Source organism: Colletotrichum navitas, assembly GCF_030913465.1.
Source record: "Colletotrichum navitas strain CBS 125086 chromosome Unknown LY79scaffold_2, whole genome shotgun sequence".
Taxonomy (NCBI): domain Eukaryota; kingdom Fungi; phylum Ascomycota; class Sordariomycetes; order Glomerellales; family Glomerellaceae; genus Colletotrichum; species Colletotrichum navitas.
This window is the reverse complement of record NW_026850548.1, coordinates 288585-310821: the sequence shown is the minus strand read 5'-3', so window position 1 is coordinate 310821 and position 22237 is coordinate 288585. Positions and strand designations below refer to the sequence as shown.

Here is a 22237-nt window from a genome sequence, read left to right as displayed (position 1 = left end):
CTACGTAGGCTGATAACCTCCCCCTGGGTAGAATGGTAGCTACGGTAGGTGCTCCGTACGCAGGAGCAAACCGAGAGATACGTACCGATACGTACCGGGTGTTCCCTGAGCGATGCACATCCACAATCTCGCCCATCCCATGTCTGTCACTCATCAAATCGCCCTCTCACACCACAGAGGAATCAGACAAGCTGATATTGTCCCCCCCCTGTCAACCCGAGAGTACCGTGCACACTGGTCTATGCAGAGTCCAGCAGACAGTGGATTCAGGTGATAACACAACTATCTTAGAGGCAAAAGGGATGGTCTTGGCCCATCCCGACCCGGAGCGCAGCGTAGGAAGTAGGGTGGGTTAGACCATTCCAACCCTCCCCGGCGGAGCCGTTTTGGAATTAAAAAAATCTAAGAAAACTGGACTTGAACTGGATTTGAACCTACAGCCTTTAGGATATAAGGTTTATTGCTGTTATCGCTGGTATCGTGCACGGTACTCTCGGGTTGACAGGGGGGGGACACTATCAGCTTGTCTGTAGACTCCACACCACACCACACTCGTGCTGCTCTCCTCCATCCCGTGCATGTCTCCCATCTGTCTCTCTCTCTCTCTCTCTCTGTCAAAACCCACACGCGCAATCGCTATGCCTGGTGTAATAAAACCATCGTGACACCCCCGTGCCTGCACGCTTTCTCTCCTCTCAGTCCACTCCTTTCCCGCCCGTGTCTTGTCTTCGAGGGTCCAGCTTTGCAACAAGTCCGCCAAGCCCCCAAGGTCGAGCCAAAAGCCCTGCTGTCAAACGGGCCGACACTTTCTGGTTTCAACGTCGTTCAATTCGCCATCCTCGTCCCGTCTTCGCTGCTTCTCCCTCTCCCTCTCTCGCGTCCTTCGCTAGGCTAAAACACCCTCCTCTTCACTTCCACCACAGGCTGGGACGAGATTCCGACAGATACTTAGCTACTTCTGCTTCTGAGGACCCTTCTTCTACCTCGCTCCCCCTCCTCCCTCTACTCGCCTCTCTCCATCTCTCCCTTTCCTCGCCTCGTGCCTCGCTCCTTACAACTTGCCGCCAACCACCATTCATTCCATTGCCAGGTTGACATCACCATACCGACCCTCCCTACCCCGAAGACTTCGATTCCACTACCCGCCTGCCCGTGGAAAAGACAATTCGGCTTGGTACTTGCACAGAACCTTTCTAGCGGCTTGATATCAGGTCACTGCTCCATCACGAAAACTACTCCCCCGTCGGCCGACGCTGTCATTCTCCATTCCTTCCATTCCAGACTGCCTCTCGGGGGTATCTTCTGATGTACGTCACCCCAATTCTTCCCGTCGATTGGATGGATCCTGTTGATCTCAATTCCTGCCCTGCCTTGCCTCCTTCCCCCAGCCTCTCTGGCCGATTCATACTTCTCGACCTCGTCATGCCCTGACTAACTCGTCTTTTCCTTGATAGACTTGGGCAACCGCTTGTTCTCTCCATTTCTTGGATCATACACCTCGGGACACCGAGCTCTTTTGACTCCTCGACACGATACTGTGACCGCACATATTGTTAGCCCGCCTAGCTAGTCTCGCCGAAAACATCCCCTCCGCACCCATGGCCGTCCCGCAGGAAAAGGTGGCTGTCCACCACCAGGTCACCAGCGTCGCCCTCCCCGAGAAGGCAGCGTACGCAAAACTCTCCGATGGCCTCACCTCCGGCAACCTGACTCCCGTCGCCTCGACTCCCGAGAAGAGCTTGGAGATGCCCCGTGACAGCAATCTCTCTACCCCGCGGTCGTACCGCAACGATAACCCCTTTGATACGGATATTGAGGCTATGATCACCACGACGTCATCCACCGACCCTTACGCCATGAAGAGCATCACAACTACAAAGGACTGCCCAACGATATGGCCCGGCAAGCAGGATTGGAAGGCCAAGGCAAAGGCTGCGAAGCGTGACCGTGGCTCTTGCGCCTGCATGGCCCGCATGAGCAAGAAGAACCGCATCATCATGAAGGTCGCAATCGGCCTTCTTATTATCGGTATCGGTGTTGGCGTGGGATTCGGCGTCAGCAAGCCTCTGGGCGCACCCATCTGGGGCGATTCTAATAAGAGCCACTGAGGGAAATACCTTTCGCACCACTTTCCAACAGAAGTCTGCTTGAGATCTTTCTCACCATTCTGCCGATACATATATCGAATGCTCGCCAAGGCATTCACCCGCCACCACCACCACCACCACCGCCGCCGCCGGCCCCACCACTACTACTTTCGATGCCGTACATTTGAGCCGCTTTTCCCTTCAGCTTGTATCATATACAACAACTTTGTTTTACGATCACCCAAAGGCCACATCGGGTGGTTTTCAGCCTCATATTCTCTTTTTTGTCGGTTCGTGTCATCAATCACAGGGAAAATGGGCCACCATAATTACGACCAGGCGTTTTTCGGAGTCAGGGCATGGACAATCGATTACTAGCGAGCAAGCAGTGGCACTTTTTCGATTCGGTATCCTGCCGAGAGGGTTTTTCCCTGGGTCATAATATACGAAAGGGCAGTAGGGCTACGAGTCGCGGAGTACGGGTTGAGCCTCTGCGTGTGCCGCAAGAGCAGGGCTTCTACATGTCGATTCTTCGCTGGGAGAACAGTACCACCACTTTGATGTACAACGGTTTTGGGGAACGTTTGCAGTCTTGGGGGGAAAAGGTGTGTAGTTGCGTCACCACTTGCGAATTGGGAGGAAAATGGTGTACTGTAAGGGATATTACTGTCCTCCTTTTGTTAGACGGCCACTCCATACATTTGGGTGTTTGGCAAGGGAATCAAAGAGTTCACAGGGACACCGCAGTCAAGAAGCGCTCTGGCTGACGGCTCATCCCTCATCATTTCTTTTCGCTTACACACATCTTTCATACTCGATCTTGGTCTTCATTGAATGTCTAGACATGGGTCACCCTTCCCATTAACATTTTGGCTAAAGCGATGACATGAAACTCCACACATTCGTTAGGGTAGACCCCATCTCCCCCCATCAAAAGATGAGCGCTGACATACAAAGCTGGTCCACATCGGCGATCACATTCATGCCATAACCATTGTGAAAGGGGAAAAGAAAAAAAAGCCACAGATACGTGCCGAATCCCGATCTATTCCCACAACAGTAATAGTTTAGGTACCAGTACTGTACCAGTATCCTCGCTCTACACGCAAACAAACTTCGGCCGCCCCTCCATCTCATCCAAGATCCAAGAGGGAACTAAACTATAATGAAGCCACACGCACATGTTAGAAAGGTGTGCCATACTAAGATGGGCAGAGGGCATGTATGTTACCTGTCTCAGTCAAAAGAACAGGGTGGCATCGTCGTCGACCCTGATGCGTAAATCGACGATGAACTCCAGCATTCTGACATGGAAAGCTAAGTCGCCTAGACGGGCCGCAGGGGCCGTTACTTTTCGTCCAGAGAGTTCTTGCAAAGCGATCAAAGCCCATCTCGCCGGCAACCCTGTTCATCCCCCTCCACCGCACGCTTACCGAGCCTTGCTTCCTTCCCGAACCTTGCTTCCTTCCCGAACTTTGCTTCCTCTCGCACGCGTTCCGCACACCACTTTGCCGTACCTTGGCGCTGATGGGGAACAGACCTACCCTACCTGGCCACAGCCGGAGCAGACACGGGGCCACTCGTTGGGCGATGATCTGCGATGGCGCTGACGCCCGATCTCCGTTGCCGCAGTGGCGGGTTGCTGGGATGCCCCGGAAGAAGAGGGGCTGTCGGCTATCGGGCGCCGAGCGGGGGAGGACGACGAGGAGGCGTAGCGTGATGATTCAGCACGACCTCCCGATTTGAATTTGCCTGCACAGCTGACTCCAGGTCTGGCCTCAGCCCCAGCTTTGGCTTTCGATCCGGACTTGGCGGCGGCGGTAGAGGTACCGGAAGTTCCAGCTGCGATTACCGCCACGTCCGGGCCATCGACCTGGTCTCGCCCGTCGTCGCTGTTCTAGGGCTTGACGGGCCGCTTGCCGGCTCTGGTGCTAGGGTCGGCGTAGTAAGAGTGCTGCGGCTCGGCGGGCTGACCACCGGTCTCGTCCTCGGAGGAGGAGAGGTCGAAGCGGTTGCGGCTTCGGTCGGCGCGGCGCTGGACAGTCGTTGGGATCTCGGCCTGGACCTGCGCCTCAACCGTGTTGCTCGAGCCAGCACCGGTGGCGCCGTTGCCCTGAGAGGGAGAGGGCTTGGAGACGGGGGACACGGGGAGGGGTAGGTTGCCGTAGTACGAGGGGATGTGGGCGGCCCAGGGGTTCGGGCTAGCGGCCTCGGTGTTGCCGCCGCCGCGGACACTGCTGATCCAGGGGCCGATATCTGGAGAGGCCCGGCCGGTCGTTGCGGTGACGGAGTCGTTGTCGCTGGCGGTCTCGTCGTCGACTTTGGTGAGCTCCTCTGGGTCCGCGTTGCGGCGGGACCCGGTTCGGCCGTAGATCTGTTTGTCGGAGTAGTCAGCGACCGCTGCTTGTCTTCTGCGTTGGGGCGTCAGGGGGTTCGCGTAGGCCGAATGATAGGCCGCGACTTCCCACCACGAGTGGCGGCGGCCCCAGGAGGGCGGGTCGCTGTAGATGGTCACGGGGGGCATGGGGTCCTCGTCGGAGGGGTGCCACGCGTCTCTGTGTTCCTTCCGGCTGAGGCCTCGGGCGGCGGCGGCGGCGGGTCTACTTACCTCGTTGGGTACCTCACCCGGGTCGAGCTCGCGCCAGGGAAACCAGAACTTCTGGAAGGACTGCATCTCGATGTCCTGGTTGGAGACGCGGCGATGGCGGTCGCGGTGGTTGCTGTACAGGGCGACGGCGAGGACGACAAAGGGGACGCAGATGAGGACGACGTAGGACCAGGTGAGGTCGCCGTAGACGGGGTCCCGGTGCTCGGGCTCCTCAGGGGCCGAGGTGGTTGGGGTGACGTAGACCGTGGTGTAGGAGGCCGCTCTCGGGCCCAGGCTGACGACAGTTGTCATCGAGGGGACCCGGTCGGCGGTGAGGACGATAGAGGTGTGGGTGAGGATCATGAAGGTTGGGGTTGGGGATGGAGAGGGGATGATGGGGAGGTAGGTGAATCTCAGAGCGGCAGCCATCTTGGCGAGTGAGAGAGAGGCTGTTGCTTGTGTTGAGAGCGGTCTTGAGTGCCGTGTGAGCGTGATGGGGTTAGGTGAGTCTCGAGGTGTTGAATTGTTGCCGTCACTGACGTAGGCCGTATTGTGAGTGAGGTGAGTCTCAGTGTGCGAGTTGTAGCCAGTTGCTGATTACAAGACAAAAGTCAGGTAACCAACTGTTGATATTCAATGCCAACAGTGCAAGATCTTTCACTCAAGGACCTGTGAGAGTGAGATTGTCAGTATTCTAGATAAGACTGAGTGAAGGTTGGTGAGGAATTGTTCACATACCAATGGAGCTGCAGGGTGAGTTTCGTTGTTGTCGTTGTTGTTATTCTCTTGTTTGTTTGCGAGTGCAAAAGGAGAAAGAACGCAGTTCGCGCCTCAAAAAGGTCTGGGCCCTGACGTGCTATATATCTCGCTCTGTTCTCAGGTCTCAAGTGAGAGCTCACGAGAATATATCAATCTTGAGTGAACGCAAGACGCAAGTGTGTACAGGTGAGTAAGGTAAATAATGGCTTTTGAGTGTAAGTTGGAGGGGCTGCGGCTGAGGAGGGAAGGCGCGTGGATATCGGCCTTGTTCGGTCGAGGCCCCAAAGGGAAAAAGTCGGGCAGGCTCAAACAACCACTGTGTAAGAGCAAAAGGGAAAGAAAAGGAAAATAAGAATAGAGAGTCGGCTGGATGAACAAGGTAAACAGACGCGGAGACGAGGTTGCTCGCGTCGCGCGCCTGCCGTGGAAGGACGGGAGCCTGTTACAGAATGACCCGGGAGAAACGGGTTGGTTGTGTGTGAAGAGCCCGAGGCCTTGATGGAAGGAGATGGAAGGGATGGATGGAAAGAGGGCGAGAGAAGGCGAGGTTCGTTCTCCTTTGTGGACGTTTGTGTCGTGCCCGCGGCCTTGTTCAGGGGCGAGGGGCTGCTTTGTTTGCGAGAGGGCGTATATATGACTGCGCGGGTTCGATGACTGGATGAAGAACAAGTCTCCAACTGTACCAATACATACAATACACCTGGGTTATACAAAAACGCAGAGCACCTCGAGAGGAAGGCCGGGTTCCATCATCACCAATCAACATCGTCACCATCCGCTTTAGGTTTGCTTGCTAACCATCGCGCTTCCTGGCACACAGGCCCCCGCCCCCAAGCGCTTGACAGGCCCGTCAATGTGTCCCGACCCGACCCCGCCGCGATCCGCCGGGCACGTCACCCTCAGCAGGACGAGGACCATCGAGACGCGGGTTTCGGGCACGGCGGAGCGGAGCGGAGCGCCGAGACGGGAGGAGGGGCGCGCGGATATACCAGCACGGGCCGCGGGCAGCGACGGGACCGGGCGGGCGACGGAGTCATGGACCCTCTCTTGGTCGTCGCCGCCGTGGTCTCCGCTGTCGTCGTTCTTGCTGCTTGCGGGGTTGGAGCGGCATTTCAAGTTCGGAAGGAGATTCGGCGACTGGCTGAAGAGGATAAGAAGGTGATGCAGATGGTTTCTTAAGGGGGAAGGTGTGATTTGGGGAATAAGGGGTAGTTGGGTACGATATATTCCAGGACATATGCTTTTGGTGTGTGTATAGACGTCATTTATATCGTGGAGTAAGTAATTAGGATGTGGTTTCTGTTCAGGAATGATCTCGCGCAATACAGTCTGTCAAGTGACTCAGAGGCTTCAAGAAGGCCAAGTGTGTCATCGTTCTCGCGTATCGTACCACATGGTATGTTGTCCTGTAGCTCTAATATGTGCACTTGGGGTTTTGTATGCACCATTCAAGATATAAAAGACAGAAGTTGCCGTAACAAGAAATGATAACATAGTGAGGGCCGGCCTCGTCAGACTTGACTACATTATTATGGCTCAGTATTGTATCAGAAATCCAAGAGCGTGTATATAACAGAAGTGTTCGTCATTGGTCCTCGTGAAAGCAACAAACAACCCTTTTGTCTCGTAGTCGACGCGGCTTAAGAGGGATTGCCGTTCAGCCCCTTGCCCGAGATGGCCTGTTATCAACCGACGAACATAGATTGTTCCGTTAGAAGCGGTGGTCACAAAGAGCTCGCCTGACGCAACCATGGCCGGTCTCCTGGTGCCAGATGTCGGGTCGAAGACAATGATCTGACATTTATGGAGATCCGCTTCGCTGGCAGCGGCGGTAGCGGCAGCAGTGTGACTGTCCCGAGGCCAAGTGCTTATATACGGCGAGTTCCATTGGAAGAACCATGGAAATCAATTAGCCATTTCCTTTTCATGGCAATAACTAGTGAATATTACCAGGTTAGAACAGAGGAAGGGAAGGTACACGCTCTAGGCCAGAAATGAAAGGGAACTCCAGGGCACCTATTCGGAAGGATCTTGGAAGTGGAGGACGATGGGAGGCCCCGAATGGTTCTTGAGTTGGAAGAGAAGAAGACGATTGTTAAGTTAGGCTATTGTTTCCCTTGAGTTCGAGACATCGAGGGGACAGCGATGCTGACCGGGGCACCTGCTTTGAATACAATGGTAGGTAGTAGAGTAGGCACATGGGAGACACGCGACTGCTGCAGTGTAAATATCCTCAGCTGGGCCAGTAGAGGTGCGGTTGCTCGCGTACCTGGGTGCCACAGCACATGACCAGCTTGGTATTCTGGCACAGGAAAGAACAAAAGAAAAAGAAAAAAAGAATACTCAAGGTTGTGCAAGGATGTGTGCTCTGGATCGGTGTCATCCCCCATGTAGTATTAGCCCTACCTACCGCTACTGCCGTGTCGCCCCAGAATCGCTTGACATGACATGTTACCTTGCCACGAGGAAGTTGGCGTTACCAAGGCAGGACCGAGGAAGCCAAAGACCTCTCTGCAGCTTCCCGAGATGGTTCTTTCCCGACGGTTTCCTTGCCCGCCGTACCTGCCATACCTGCCATGGCAGGACCCGCGGTTCACTTCCTTCCATGAACGAAGCGTCGGTCGGTCGGTTTCCATGAGCATCTACTGATTTGGCTTACGGCGGCTTCCTTCTCTCCTCGGGAGAGGCAGTTTATCTGTCGAGTGATCTGTCGCCTCGTCCACCCTCCTGCTCTCCTATATAACACCCCCAACCCAGACCTGTCAACCTCTGCCATCTTCCATTCTCCAACTCCCATCAACATCCACACTTTGCCCTCTCTTTTTTTTGGAACCACCACAGATTCTCACTTCATTGCTTACTAGTAACACGTCCTCGACACACGCCTACACCAGCAGACGATCCAACTACTCATCAAGATGGTTTGCCCTTCTCTGTCTCTTGCCACCCTCTCGTTGGTAGCCCTCGCCGCCGCCAGTCCCATCAGCACCAAGCCTCGGCAACCCGGCCATGGCAAGACCCCGGCCATTCTTCCAAAGCGTTCGCACCCCGAGGTACGAACCAACAATGGAAAGTCCATGGATTCCAAGATGATCCCCGGCGTTGGCAACAATTGGCAATGCTTCGACGTAAGTTTGTCCTCTCATTGCTCCTCTACTGTTGGCACCTCTTTCCATCGGCGCGTGACACATCCTTCACTTGGAAAATTATTGGCCTGTGGTGCTGGCCTTTCAACATGTCACGTCATGCTGGCTTTTGCCCTGACACATCAAAGCTGACAAGACGTTTTAGCCCGTCGGCACAACTCCTCGCCCGAACCCACTTGACTGTCAAGCCCTCTTCGCTGAATGGAACGCCATGGGCAGACTCACGTTGGAGAAGACGGGCGGCTGCGACTTCAAGCATCATAGGTCATGCTTCACGTATGTCTGCGCCTTGAAAGACACTGTCGAGGTTGACGCCTCGCTGCTTGCTGCCCGAATGATGAACCCGATGCAAACAACGTGCGTCGTCAATGGAAAGAATGGAATTTGGACCAACGACGAAGAAACTCTCAGCATTGTTGTCGGGGGCTCCTCCGACGGCAGTCGCTAGAATCTCCAGCGACACCAATCACGACAGTTTGACGAGGACCCGGACGTCGAGATCCCCGAGGACGCCTTTGAAAATGGGGACTCTGACGACGGCGACTCTGACGACGGCGACTCTGACGACGGCGACTCTGACGACGGCGACTCTGACGACGGCGACTCTGACGACACTGACGAAAACAACGAGTCTGATGACAACGACCCTGATGACAACAACGACTCTGACGACACTGACGAAAACAACGAGTCTGATGGCAACGACCCTGATGACAACGAAGGCGATGCTGACGAGGACTCTGGTGACGAGAACCCAGACGATGACAACACCAACAACGAGGATCCTACGGACGAGGATGGTGACGATGGTGGCGATGACGCGGGGTCTGATGATGAGATATCCTGGCGACGACGGTTCTAGCTCTTTCTTCTGAGAAGAGCCTCGCTGGGGGTTATCTCCACGCAAGGCTGCAGGCCAGTGAGAGGACCCGACTACCTGATTACCCATATAGTATAGCAATAGAATTAATCCACTCGTGCAAGCTTGCAATCCTTCATGTAGCTGTTTTGTGTGAATTACAGACCATTGAAAGGCACACAACGTTGCTTGTCTAGTTGTCTAGTTTCAAAGTTGTCATTTTCTGGCTATTGACATTCATTTCAAGCGCAGCAGCTTCATGAAGAAGGTCATCGGTGTGTGACTTGGGATTATGGTGGCATGGTGATATTTGGTGAATGCGTGTATGCCGAAAAAGATTGACCAATAGGCACTCCATTCGAGGACAAAATCCATCTGGTTGCAGATATCAAGATATGAGATGTGATAGTCCCGGTCAAGTAAAGAAGAGAAGGGCGGGAGGAGTTGGAGGTGGTGAGGGTAGACGGACGTGCGTGTCCACACCTCGGTGAAGATGCACGCTACGCAAGGTGACCCCTGCTAGGACACTGCCAAGTAGTGGGGGGTTCAAGATTGAGCTGGGCCTTGAGGTCTTTCGTCAACATCAGCATCAACACCACAATTCAACTTCGATTTCTATGATAGCCGAGATTGCGGCACCGTCCCTTGCCACGACAACCCCGCGATAAAAACAAAAGACACTTGGCAAGGCACTTTGAATACGCAACAATGGGATTGGTACTTTGTTCTCCTGTTGATCCGAAGCTGTTTGATGGCTAACACCATTGCTTCCTCACCATAGAACAAAGACGCGAGCCACACGTACGTGCACATGCATCGCGCCCGCGACGCCGACCTGTTTGAGGACTTTTGCAAGGAGAAACTGCCCGACGACGAGGTGTACGTGCCGCCGCAGCACCAACCCATCAACCCCGAGGACGAGGACGACGTCGTGCCGGACCAACACGCGGCCTTTGGCATCACCAAGGCGACGCAGAGGCAGCGCGAAGCGGCGTGGAAGGACCTCGGGCTGGGGGGCCTGATGAACCGTGGCCCCCCGCCGCCGGGCGGGTGGGCGCAGGACAAGGGAGCAGCAGGCGGTGCCGGTGTCGCTGGCGCGAAGAGGCTGCCGCGGTAAGAGGGGGAACGATGGCCCCCCCGGGCGATGCGCCGGTCGGAGAACGGTTATTGGCGTTATGGTGGATACCCGGGAAATTTTCATTTGGACAACAAAACAGCGTGGTGGCGTCGAGACGGGCCTGATGGGCTAGGAAGGGAGACTTGTCATAAGCCGGGGGGCAGGTCTGCCTATCTGCGGAGCTGAGAAGCCCGCTGGCGAGTAACACGCGTGAACTACACCATGGACACATATCGCTATCGAGGACAACGCTTTTCTTGTTTTTTTTTTGTCCGGCCTTTTATTTTTCTAGCCGTCTTTGAATCCTGTAAACGTTCACTCGAATGACTCGCGAGCAACCACCAAAAAAAAAGGACACCATAAGAGTCCCGGAATCTTGCCATCGCCCCAAACGCCGCCGATGCTGCCCTTCCCTCCAGAACGCCATTAAATACGCAAACCGCCCTCTCATGCTCGCCGATGCACCTCCCCCTGGGCCCCCATCGTCCGTTCAGCTCTTCCCGAGATAGCCCTCTCTCTCGAGGACCTCGGGGCGGAACTTGACGAGGAAGACGGTCTTGCCGGGCCACATCTCGTGCTCGTCCTTGGCGGCGATGTTGTGGGCGCTCACGCGGGCGGGGAAGCCGGCGCCGTCGCAGAGGCCCTCGACGATGCCGGCGACGTAGGCGGCGCAGTTGAGCTGGGACATCTCGCGGGGCACGCTGATGTAGGCGTTGACGAGGGGCTCGTTGTCGATGATCATGTACTCGTCGGGCTTGGCGGGGTCGGCCGACTTCTCGAGGCGGTCGGCCTGGCGGCCGAAGAGGTGCTGCCAGCACGACTGCTTGATGAAGTGGAGGAGGGCGATGATGGTGAGGGGCCGGACCTGGGTCCGGGGGGGCTCGCGGAAGAGGAGGAGGTCGAGGAGCTTGATGCCTATCGAGTGGCCCTGGACGTTGAGTCTGTGCAGGGTGTTGTTAGCTGAACGATTCGCGGGAGCAATGCGGAGGAGACGTAGTGGAATGGGGAAAGGCAGAGAGAGAGAGAGAGATGGAGAGGAACACGCACCGCTGCTCCAGCTCGGTAATGTCCTTGACGTTGCGCTGGGCGTACGAGACCATCTCGCTGAAGAGGTAGGCGAAGCTGGACTGGCTGAGCTCGGCCGTCTTGGTGCGGTTCAGGGGCCGGTGGTAGATTGTCTTGCCGTTGGAGGGGTAGCGCAGCCCGGGCGTCTCCTTGCCGGGGATGGTCTTGGTCGTCGGGAGGTTCGCCATGGTGCGTCGTCGTGGCGGTGTTGGTAGTGGTGGTAGCGGCGGCGGTGTTGCTGTCGTCTCGCTATCGTGTGGTTTCTCTGGCGGTCGGGGTGCGAAACGGGGGGGGGGGGGGTCCTGGGCGCGAATGGGTCAGCCTTATCGGCGATAACGATAAGAGCTCGCGACGCTGTCTTTGTATCTTGGCTTTTGGCCCTCCCCATCTCCATTGTCGGCCCTGTCATACTCAGCACGAATCAGGAGCACTTTACTCAGAAGCATTTCGTTTTGCTATAACTACCTAGTATATAGTAGTGTTGCCGGGGACATAGTCAAAGTAGGCAATACCCAGAGCAAAAAACCTGTATTAACCTAATGTCGCCTGACCCTATGGTGGCCCCCCTCTATCTTCTGAAATAACATGAGCGATTGAAGCTCTGTCTAAAATTGCTTTTGAATATCCACGCGAGCCGCATGGCACATCATCCTCTACAGCCCAATCATCAAAGATGTCATTCCGCAGCGGGCGTTGCCTCGGCAGTAGCGGCAGCACCAGCACCAGCATCAGCATCAGCACCAGCACCAGCAGCGGCATCAGGGGCGCGGACGCCCTTGGGGATGGCACCGGCGAGGTAGTCCTCAAGCTCGCCAATCTGCTTCCCGCCGGCGACCCAGCGCGCCGTGCGGGCGTCGCGCCTCTCCTTGCACATGCGGTTCAGGGCGGGCCAGTAGACGCTGTGGTCGTACTCGAACTCGAGCTTGCCATCGCTGAACTCGGTCCACAGCTGCTCCTCGGGCACGTACTGGCGCATGTCCTCGTTGTACTTGAGCTTGTCGCGGGTCATGGGGTCAACCAAGGGGGTGATGAGCTTGAAGAAGCCGTTGACCATCCAGGGGACTTTGTACGGCCGTCAGCGCCAACTTTTTCTTTCTCTACCAGCTGTGCACGCACGCATGTGGGCGGAGTCACGTACCGTTGATGATGAGGGCCTTGCCCAGGCGCTCCGGGTAGTGCGTCTGGAGGATGGACAGCACCTCGCGGGCCAGGCCCAGCCCCGGGGCCGTGTTGGAGCGGCTCTTTGAGGACTTGAAGTTGATGAGCAGCGCGAGCTTCTCCTGGCCGGCGGGCATGAGCTCGATGACGCGCTCGAGCATGAAGACAAGGTGCTGGACCTGGCGCGGCGAGGCATCCGTGTTCTGGCGGCCCGGGCTGAGGTAGTGGCACGGGCGGCGCTCCTTGTCGAAGCCGAGGATGATCTGCTTGCCCGTCTCGTTCTCGGGCGAGATGTGGTCGGGGGTGAGGCCCTCGACGCCGTACTCGCGGCGCCAGGCGAGCGTCTCGAGGAGGCGCTTCTCGGCGTCCTTGGGAACCCACTTGGTGGCGCGGAGGTAGCGGAGCAGGCACTCGCGCGTGAGCCACTGGCGGTCCGAGTCGGTGAGGGGGCCCGACTTGTCGGCGTGGGCGGGTGCGGCGCACTTGACCTCGGTCCAGGCGCGGGCCTGGGCGAGGAGGCCGTCGTACTTGGACTGCTGGTCCGGGCTCAGGGGCGGGACGGTTGGGGTGGAAGTGGCGGCGGCCGGCGAGGCGATGGGCGTCTTGAGGGGGCCCAACGACGTCGCGGGGGTAGCCTTTTCTTGCAGGCCGGTGGAGGCCGGCGTTTGATCAGCGACGGAGGCCATGGCGGGCGGAGGCATGTGTAATGGATGGGTGTGGTCTGTCTCGGGAGATGGGCGACCCGAGCGGCTAAATGAGCACCTAAAGTTTGCTCGATGGGGGCGGGGGGGCTTGTGGCGGCAAGAGGGGTACGGATTGAAAGGATCCGATATCTCGAGCGTTTACGAGTGGCTGTCACCTCACTAGAAGGGATTGCACCAGGGGCTGGCGTGAGCTTGCAGTTGTCAAGGCAATATCAGCGCTCTTTGGGGTGTTCGTGTGTTCAGATATGAAGTCGGGAAGCGGCTGTGATGCGGGTCGTAAGAGTTAAGCACACTACACCGCCTGGGTGCAGCAGCAATGGATAAGTTTGTGCGGTATGGGTTTAGGTTGAGATGGAGATGAAATGAGATGAGCTTATGCCGGGATGCTCAGTTCCGGCCGTTAGTGGCCTCCAGGGACCTCCCCCAAAACGGCACTCCGCGCGCTTTAGGTTTGGGCGTCAAGTGTCGCGTAGAGCGTCTATCGAGAGCCAAGAAAACGAACAGACAACGAGCGATTGTTCATGTTTACAGGCACCATTGTGACTTGTGGAACAACCATTGCATCTCATGACGCCTCAAACTTGGTCGAATGTATTACCTAGTATGGAAGTCAGGTCACAGAGTCGGATCGGATTGGCGACTCGCCGAATACCTACGCGTACGTGGGAGGCACAGGTAACTAGGTAGCTTACCTAGGTAGTTGGTTAGTTGTCTCAGTGGCAGGTGCCTTAGGTAAGTATGGTACTGTAGGTTAGGTAGGTAGATAGATACGTACCTACTCTCACTGCCACTCGAGCTTTCTTCCCAAGGTTCCGGGCCTTCCACGTCATGGTCACATTGCACAGCGCTAAACCGGATCGAGGCGTGCCCGGTTCCACGCAGCGTTGGTTGAAGGGTCCCTCCTTCCCCACGGAACGGGTACGTACCCTTGGGATGCCTCTCTCTCTCCTTCTCTCCCTTCTCTATTCTCGCTGTCCCTAATGCATACATACATACATTTACTTCATCATCGATCCATATCCTCTTACCGATAACACAACATACGTACGGATACTCCTGACGCGGATTGATTAATCCCGCGCGAACTCCAAGGCTACGGTACCAATAACGAAAAGTCTATACTATTAGTAACGGTGCTCGTTGGCGGTGCGATCCATGCAAACGTTAATTTTCGTGGTTGCCGGATCGCTCTACGTGAAACCTCGGATCTCCATCAGCCCTCCAACTCTGGCGCGCCCATACGAAGTTCCCTTCTAAATTCTGACAACGGATCAGACCCGTTCCTGTCTCCTGCCGAGTCATGCCGTGGTCACTACGGATACTGTCAACACCGACCCCACGGAGCGCGCGCCCGTCATCCTCTTTCCAGACCACGGAAATGGCCGAACCAAGGATCACCATCATCACTTCCGAAGTTTCCGTCCCATACTCGCTGGCGTTTGATAGGGTCCCCGAATGACGACTGACGAACGCACCAAAACACGCGAGCACGACACCACCACAACCATCGTCGCTGCCACCACTGTCGCTTGGGACTGGAAGCGCTTCCGATCGACCCCGTTGAACAAGCAAGCCTCTATCCGCTTGCAAGCCCCAACGATCATCCGTCATGCCATCTCGTGGCCAACATTGCCCGAACGAGCGACTCAGGCATGGCCAGACGGGCGGCGTTAATCGAGGCGCCGCCATTCCTCCCTCTGCCGGTCCCTCGGTTTTCCGTGTCCGTGGCTGATCACGCTGGTCTCGTTGAAGCCCGCTCGCTTCCCAGCTGCCGGAACTCCAACCATCCGAGCTGTGGCTGCATCCGAGCGTCTGGCTTCTCCTACTCCCGAACCCACCAAGGAGCGAAGGGTTGTCGCTCTCCACCTCATCCGTCCAACTTCCATCCATACGAAGCACTCGGTTCTTCGTTTCCGAGACTTGACACATCCCTCCCTCCTCTCGTTGACTCGCCCGCGCCGTCTCATTCTGGAAGCCGCCGGCCTTTTCACGTCGCATGCTCGACAAAACTTTGTTTGCAAGCCCCCACTCGTGCGGGCGTGCGCCGCTGCCTCAGATGTCTCTTAGTAGTAGACATACTACGTAGTACTATCTAGGAAATTAACTGGTCTCCAGCCTCCTCCCTACACGATATTACTACATCCACTTCCGCTCCTACTACATCCTGGTTACCGGTCATTCCATGCAACCTAGACATCATCCCTGTTGAACCGTGCCGGCTTCTGGACGGATCGTCACCGCAAACAAGCCCCCCCCCCTCACCGCAACGAACTGCGAGCTCTGCCGTCGGCAACTTAACTGTCCAACCCTGGTCGGCACGGCTCCCGGCGTTGGAAAAAAAAAAAGAAGAGGACTGGACCGTATTCTCCCAGAAACCAAGAACCCCCCGGATCCATGGCCGGGATATTACCCAACAGTAACCTAATGTTTCAGCGTCTCCTTGCCTTCTGCAGTTCTGCCTTCAGAATTCTTATATGATGGTCGCCCTCCTCCATTCCCTCTGGCCTCATCCATATCTCAACAAAGTATCTCACCCGTCGTCGCTCGACAGCCTTTCTTCCTGGTACAACAACATGATGTCCCCTACCTATCTCGCCCAAGCGTCCATCGCGGCCTTGGTGGTAATGCTCGGAATGCAGATGCAGACAGCCGCCGCCCAGGTAGCAGCGCCAACATGCTCGACAGTCGACCAGCCAAACCCCATCTTTAGCCAGTACCCGAACAACGCGACAGGCGTTCTGAACGTTACGATGGCTATCATTCCGATCCCGATGACGACGGCGCGCCAAATTATTCCTCAACAATACGCCATCTTGGAGAGCTCCTTCCGGGCCCTCATGCCAGACTTCCCGACTGGCATGTATCCCGTCGTTGTCCAGGCTGGCCACGACCATGATATCAGGTTCCAAACCTTTAGCATTGCCGACTTCAGTGTAAGGACTCAGACGCGCACGCTCTGGCTAGAGGATGCCGGCTAATACTGTGGAATTTTAGAGAGCTGGTTTTGAATTCCCATTCTTGGACATCTTGGGCGACGGCGCATCTTCGTTCCGATGGGCCCCCGCGCAATTGATTTCGGCCAGCAACCCCACAGCAATCACTGGCTCCGAGGCATACGGAACCGAGGTTCACGCCGCTACCTTTGCCCCGGAGTGCGATGCCCATGCGGCTCTCCCCCAAGGCGGCAACTTCTTCAACGCCACGGCGGAAGGCACCTACATGTCTCTGGAGATGAAGAGCTCGTGTGGCTCCCCGTACACGCTGGCCATGTTCGACACCATCATCAACCAGCCGATTTTCGCCAACGGTACGCAATGCGACCAGCAAATCCGCTTCTTCAATACGTCCGTGACCCAGGGCGCCTTCGCACCGGTTCCCGTCCGCGGAACCATCAAGTCCAACCTAGGACCTTTCAAGACGGACGCAGCCTTCGCCGACGTGGCGGGTTTCCAGGTTGCCACGGCCTTTATCGAAAACAACTATCTCTCGTGCGAAATGTTTAGAGGATACAACCCCGTTAAAACCACATGATACCCTCCCAAATTGTTTCGGTTTTATTCTTTATTTTTCTTGGAGTCAGTAGAGCTTCCGGAGCCAATGGGAGGTTCCCACGATCTGATGATAGCCATCCATTTTTATTCTAATACCCTATTGGGCCCGCACATGAAGGGCCGTCATTAATAGACAGCGTGTGCCGCCTGGCAACGCGATTTATATTTTATCCCTACTTTCTAATCTGTCTTGACTATGGTGAATAATTACCGCGTATAACAAGCGAATTACCGCGTATAACAAGCGGCATGGCGAAGAATCAAACGTGATGAGCGAATTGCATGCCAGGTCTGTGTCAATGCAGGAAACCGGCTGCTCGATTCTTTCCGACCCGTCATGGCCCTGGGCGCTGTTTCGCCTCGGGACGAACCATTTTGGCTCGCGACAGTGTCCGAGCCCCCCTTCGTCGGACAATACGCATGCTTCTTGAACACGGACATGTAGAGCTAAGGTATAACTGATCCAAGCCGGTCCCTCATATGGTCACACAGCTACGCAATATCGATCATACCCAATTATAGAAACACGGCGAAGGTATCATGCCCGATAGTTGACACAACATAAGATTTATAAAAGAATGTCATGGCGGTATCCAGATATCTACCATACTGACCGCAGGCGGCAGCCAAACCGTAAAGGGACATGTAGAGCCCGGAACATGTAAATACTTCATTTCCGAGTGGGCTAGTCAGGGTTGGCCACAACCCCGTGGAAACATAGGCGCTCGTTGGAGCAAAAGAATTGGGACCAAAATGTGTGTCTAGACTTGAAGAGACTAATGAAGAATGGAGAAGGGAAGGAAAGGAAAAAACACTTTGGTGCAGTGCAGTCGGTGCAAGAATACTTGACACCCCGTCATCTTTCGGATGCGGCTGAATGGGCAAGCCAAGCTCGGCAGCCTGGCGTGGGGGCATTCGCCGTATGGCCCCACATCATCCCACCGGGCGTGCCGGGAAGCGCATCTTTTTCTCTTTCTCTTTCTTTTCTTTCTTTTTTTTTTTTTTTTTTGCTTTTGCTCTGCCAGAGCTTCGCCGCAGTGAGGAAAGGGGAGGGCCGGAAAAAGCATAGCTGGACGTCCGTCGCACGAGAAGAGAAAAGAAGGAAACAAGGAAGGGGGAGGCAAGCGACACACATGTGCAACGAGACTGACCGCCACATAGGTACACAGGGTAGAAGAAAAGAAGCGCGGAGCTGAGATGGGGTATCTAAGGTGGTCTTCCTCGTTGGATCGCACAGGTTCACAGTGATTAAAAAAAAAAAAAAAGAGGAAAGGGAAAAAAGTAGCAATGAAGCATCGCGCCCAACACCCTAACAAGATGGGAGGGTAGAAGCGCATATCATGCCAGGCAACTGTTTGAGCCATTGGATAGGGCTATGGGCACCGTTGGGGCCGTATCAATTGGCCAAGAGAGTCTCGAGATGATACATTTTGATTGTTGCTTTTTTTTTTCTTTTTTTTTTGTCATGACATGCCGAGGTGAAGAACAGATGACCAGACAGTCACAGCAATAGGTACTAGGTATAGCAACTGGGGGAGTCGTCTCCAAAAACTCTAGCAGCAACCATGGTTAATAGGGAGGTCTACTCACGATATTCAGCTGGTACCGAACTCCTTCCGGAAACACAGCCACCACCGCCACCTATTAGCCACACTTACACAGAATTTTTAGGCATTCAAACCTTGTAGGCCGACAAGTCCGTAAGCCGACGACGACGGTGAGTGGGAAGATGGAGTTGGGAAAGGAGAAAACAAAACGGTGGGGAAATTTGAAGATGGAGATGATGGAATATGCGAGCAATGCGAGCATTGCGAGGAATCTAGTGGAGACAGTGATGGCACCTGCTGAGCTGGGAGAGGCTGCGAGTCATGTGACCCAAGCCAAAGCGGCAGGAACCCGAAATTGGCCCAGTCGGCCGAAATTCGCATCGGTTGAAAGGGTTTTTTTTTTTTTTTGGGGGGGGGGGGGGGGGGGGGGTAACGAAGAGATAAAAGGGGGGGAAGGAACAGAGTTTTCAGCGCGAGAGTGTAACGGGCGACTAGAGCAGGGTCCGAAGCTCGGATATCGTTCATGAGCGCAGCTCAATATAGGCGGTTTTGGTCATTGTGCTTGCTCAAATCACACACGGTGAGTTGTGGAGTCGACGATAGGTTTGTGGATTCCGGATGTGACTGTGCGGAGCCACATCCGGCTTTCACCCTTGTGGCGCAGGTGGCTGTAATGACCTCGCGTCGGTGTGCGACGTATACCCTGTATAAGTTTTGTTATCAAGGTCCGCGGTGGACGTCTCGCCGGATCTGGTGAGATGGTCGCAAAAGATCAAAAGACAGGACAGGGGCTCGCGTTGGAAGGGAAATGCTGCCCCCTTTAGCGCTGTGCCGATTTTATGTATTATTAGGGCCGCTCCTTCGCACAGGGCGGGCTGGCTGTCGCGTCGAGTTGTGCGTTTCGGGATGATGCACGTGTGCTTTGGTGATCATTCTGCCCCGAGTTCCTCAGTGTCCCGGTAGTCGTCTTTCGTGGTTACAAATGTGGGTCATATATCCGTACCCCATGTGTACCCGGTACGAATTATGGGGGCGGGCTTGGGGGTTTATACACACGCACACACAGTTTATCACGCCCTGGCTAAGCCATCAAGAGCTCTTGTATCTATCTAACACGCCCCCTCGTTTAGCGTCTACCCTGGTCTCAAATAAGCCCATATGCAAAGTCCATTTCTGTCTGTGTCAACCTTGATTACTCCTTCTAATGTTTGCGGTTTCTCGTAGGGTTAGTAGCGAGAATCTCAGGGCTAATTCCTCTAAGTGTTCAGGTCCCCATCTTCAACAGCTAAAGCAAACCCTACTGTCAGTAGCACAAGAGTTCATATGCAGTTGGTTGTAGTTGATGTTGGTAATATAATGTAATCTTGTTTCTATGCTATGCTTAATTAATCTATATGTTGATGTTGCGATATCACCAGCCGGCCCGACCGGTGGTGAAGTGAAGCCGCTCCGAGGTTAAGTGGCCTACCTCGGTTGCTCACCTTCACCATGGTGATATCCACGGCAGTGGTCATCTTCTCCTTCTTCTTCTTTGTTCAATCAGCAGCTTCAGCGAATAGGCAATATACGCTATTGCTGATATCGATCAATCGCCTGTGATACTAACAGTTAACTTGTCCTATTACTATAGCAAACTTTACTATTTCTCTTACAAAATCTATACACAGTAACTAGTCGTGAGGGTGAGATATAGCTTTCCCCCCTAGACAGAATAAAAAGTTACTTCTATATAGTGAGATAGGTTGCTATGTCTTTGTAGTGGTATAGTTGTTTCTATCTGGTTTCTTTAGCAGAATAATCTTTATGTGTCTATACTGCTTAGGTAGTTCTTCTGTATCTACTAATACTTAGAATAAGGTGTGCATCTAATGCTTTACTGCAGGATACGTCTGCTTCTACATAGCTACTAGCAGCCTGTCTTCTCTAGGTGCCTTCTATAATTTCGCTACGAAAAGCTGTCTCTCTACCTCTTCTAACGTTCTATTAGGGAAGGGTACAGGCGGCTGCTATAGACGTAGTCCCTTGTTCTTGATGTTGCTTAGGAGTAGAGGGAAGAATGCCAATAGTAGTTCTTTTGCTTACTCTCTGTTCTCCTTAGTCTTCAAGCTAAATAAGGCACCTCTGTTAGCACCTAGATACTTAGTAGCCTTCTAGAAGTTTATATTGTTAGTTAGGAACTTAAGCTAACTAGTCGTTCTTCTTCTGTTGTTAGATTATATTATAGTACCGCTTTACTGCTGTCTATGCTTGCTCCTCTAGATCTAGTGGACAGCGGCCTACCTGTGTCTCTGCCCTAGCCTGGTTTCTCTAGAACGTATAGATCTGATGAAGCTGAGTGAGGTTGGTGTCTACTATATCTTTGTATACCTAGACAGTTTTGCTGTAACCTGTGGGCGTTAGCGCCTCTACTGCTTCTACTGCTGCTGACATGAGCTGCTGTCTGTTGCTGCACTGTGCCTCCTATAGGGACGTGCTGTAGTGCGGCCTCAACCCTGGTATTGATTGCTGTCGTGAAGCTGGAATGGCTTCGTGTGGCTAGTATCAGTGTGCGTTAGGCAGTGTTGCGTTAGCTGTATGACTAACTGTATTGTTAGCTTGGCTGGTTGAGGGGGTTTAGGTGACGGCGGCATAGGATGGCCTAGAGCTGCTTTGCCCTAGGACTTGAGTTGTAGATTCTTCAAGCTTTTTGCGCGTCTTCCTGTTATTGTCTTTAATTTGCTGCTTTAGAGCCTGTAGGTTGCTGCAGACTGTCTGTAGCTTGTCGTTAATTAACTAGAGTTCCTTGTTTGCTAACTAAAGTTTGTCTATAGACTACTGAAGCTTAGCTTAGATACCCTTGTTCTGTAGTTCTGACTTCTTCTATACGTTAAAGACCACTTTTAGTAATGTGTGTAGCTCTTTTGTTTGCTTTGCTATGGCTAGGAGCAGTGCTCTGTTGTTGTCCTTAGTTGCCTTAGTCCTTCCTTTTACTACTAACGTGACCCTAGTGGACGTCCTCTGTCTGCGTGCTGTTTCTAGCTAAATTACTTAGTTCTCTGGTGCTGTTGTTGATATTCTCCCTATTTCATTTGCTTAGTTGGGCCTTGGCTGTTGGTTTACGTAGCTGTCGCAGTAGCCGCTCCGTTCTACTGACGTCCCCCGAGTCAGAGCCAACGTCGATCGTGTCAGATTCGGCCTCCATGTTGCGCGACGGGACGCGCCGCAAGTGGGTCTACCACAGTCAGTTGCGTTGTGTCCAAAACCTTAAGCAGGGCCTGTGTGTGAAAAACACCTAACTTCTGAAAACTAAAAAAGCTAGAATCTATAATATATACTTAGATAGTAAAGGTAAAAGTATAAGAAAAATACTATTATGTAGATATAATGATAAAGCATGTATAGTATTTTATTGCTAAATTATTACTATTTTCCTAGCTTAAATATCTCAAATTCTAGAAATAATATCTAAAATTTTAGTTTTGGGAAGTCATGTGTTTTTCATGCACGGACCATGCTCGAGGTTTTGGACGCTGCCAACACAACAGACTGTGGTGCTGCGCCACGCGTCCTGGTACCGCCCCTTTCGCAAAACACACGATTCACCCTCAACAGCAACAACAAAAGATGATAAAAGCAGATTTTCTCAAAACGATTCTTAACCCTCGGGGCTTATACAGG

General features: G+C 54.1%; 10 protein-coding genes across 10 annotated transcripts; 5 read left to right on the top strand and 5 right to left on the bottom strand.

Moving 5' to 3' along the window:
- Positions 1-1265: 1265 nt before the first annotated feature.
- LY79DRAFT_139118 (uncharacterized protein) lies at positions 1266-2277 on the top strand. Its single transcript, XM_060550940.1, has 2 exons — positions 1266-1307; positions 1455-2277. Exon 2 carries the CDS (start codon positions 1599-1601, stop codon positions 2106-2108), a length of 510 nt encoding a protein of 169 aa, XP_060419974.1. The 5' UTR covers positions 1266-1307; positions 1455-1598; the 3' UTR covers positions 2109-2277.
- Positions 2278-3840: 1563 nt separating this feature from the next.
- LY79DRAFT_139125 (uncharacterized protein) lies at positions 3841-5292 on the bottom strand. The gene is made up of 2 exons (XM_060550941.1): positions 4696-5292; positions 3841-4461 (listed from the first exon to the last, which is right to left on the bottom strand). The coding sequence occupies exons 1-2, from the start codon at positions 5101-5103 to the stop codon at positions 3985-3987; spliced, it is 885 nt and encodes a 294-aa protein (XP_060419973.1). The 5' UTR covers positions 5104-5292; the 3' UTR covers positions 3841-3984.
- Positions 5293-5635: 343 nt separating this feature from the next.
- LY79DRAFT_665076 (uncharacterized protein) lies at positions 5636-6612 on the top strand (the record flags this gene model as incomplete). Its single annotated transcript, XM_060563004.1, has 2 exons — positions 5636-5648; positions 6254-6612. The coding sequence occupies 2 exons, from the start codon at positions 5636-5638 to the stop codon at positions 6610-6612; spliced, it is 372 nt and encodes a 123-aa protein (XP_060419972.1).
- Positions 6613-7849: 1237 nt separating this feature from the next.
- Positions 7850-8436, bottom strand: LY79DRAFT_534907 (uncharacterized protein). Its single transcript, XM_060556478.1, has one exon. It carries the CDS (start codon positions 8234-8236, stop codon positions 8027-8029), a length of 210 nt encoding a protein of 69 aa, XP_060419971.1. The 5' UTR covers positions 8237-8436; the 3' UTR covers positions 7850-8026.
- On the top strand, positions 8352-9441 carry LY79DRAFT_665075 (uncharacterized protein; the record flags this gene model as incomplete). The annotated part of the gene is made up of 3 exons (XM_060563003.1): positions 8352-8561; positions 8725-8997; positions 9055-9441. The coding sequence occupies 3 exons, from the start codon at positions 8352-8354 to the stop codon at positions 9439-9441; spliced, it is 870 nt and encodes a 289-aa protein (XP_060419970.1).
- A 585-nt stretch (positions 9442-10026) lies between these two features.
- LY79DRAFT_534902 (Apc13p protein-domain-containing protein) lies at positions 10027-10855 on the top strand. Its single transcript, XM_060556477.1, has 2 exons — positions 10027-10155; positions 10220-10855. The coding sequence occupies exons 1-2, from the start codon at positions 10147-10149 to the stop codon at positions 10553-10555; spliced, it is 345 nt and encodes a 114-aa protein (XP_060419969.1). The 5' UTR covers positions 10027-10146; the 3' UTR covers positions 10556-10855.
- LY79DRAFT_534900 (transporter particle component) lies at positions 10856-11897 on the bottom strand. The gene is made up of 2 exons (XM_060556476.1): positions 11603-11897; positions 10856-11496 (listed from the first exon to the last, which is right to left on the bottom strand). Exons 1-2 carry the CDS (start codon positions 11806-11808, stop codon positions 11046-11048), a joined length of 657 nt encoding a protein of 218 aa, XP_060419968.1. The 5' UTR covers positions 11809-11897; the 3' UTR covers positions 10856-11045.
- A 399-nt stretch (positions 11898-12296) lies between these two features.
- Positions 12297-13464, bottom strand: LY79DRAFT_504550 (CRAL-TRIO domain-containing protein; the record flags this gene model as incomplete). The annotated part of the gene is made up of 2 exons (XM_060553519.1): positions 12297-12682; positions 12759-13464. 2 exons carry the CDS (start codon positions 13462-13464, stop codon positions 12297-12299), a joined length of 1092 nt encoding a protein of 363 aa, XP_060419967.1.
- A 1014-nt stretch (positions 13465-14478) lies between these two features.
- Positions 14479-15718, bottom strand: LY79DRAFT_139055 (uncharacterized protein). Its single transcript, XM_060550939.1, has one exon. It carries the CDS (start codon positions 15478-15480, stop codon positions 14647-14649), a length of 834 nt encoding a protein of 277 aa, XP_060419966.1. The 5' UTR covers positions 15481-15718; the 3' UTR covers positions 14479-14646.
- A 337-nt stretch (positions 15719-16055) lies between these two features.
- Positions 16056-17013, top strand: LY79DRAFT_575096 (uncharacterized protein; the record flags this gene model as incomplete). The annotated part of the gene is made up of 2 exons (XM_060559671.1): positions 16056-16415; positions 16477-17013. The coding sequence occupies 2 exons, from the start codon at positions 16056-16058 to the stop codon at positions 17011-17013; spliced, it is 897 nt and encodes a 298-aa protein (XP_060419965.1).
- Positions 17014-22237: the final 5224 nt, after the last annotated feature.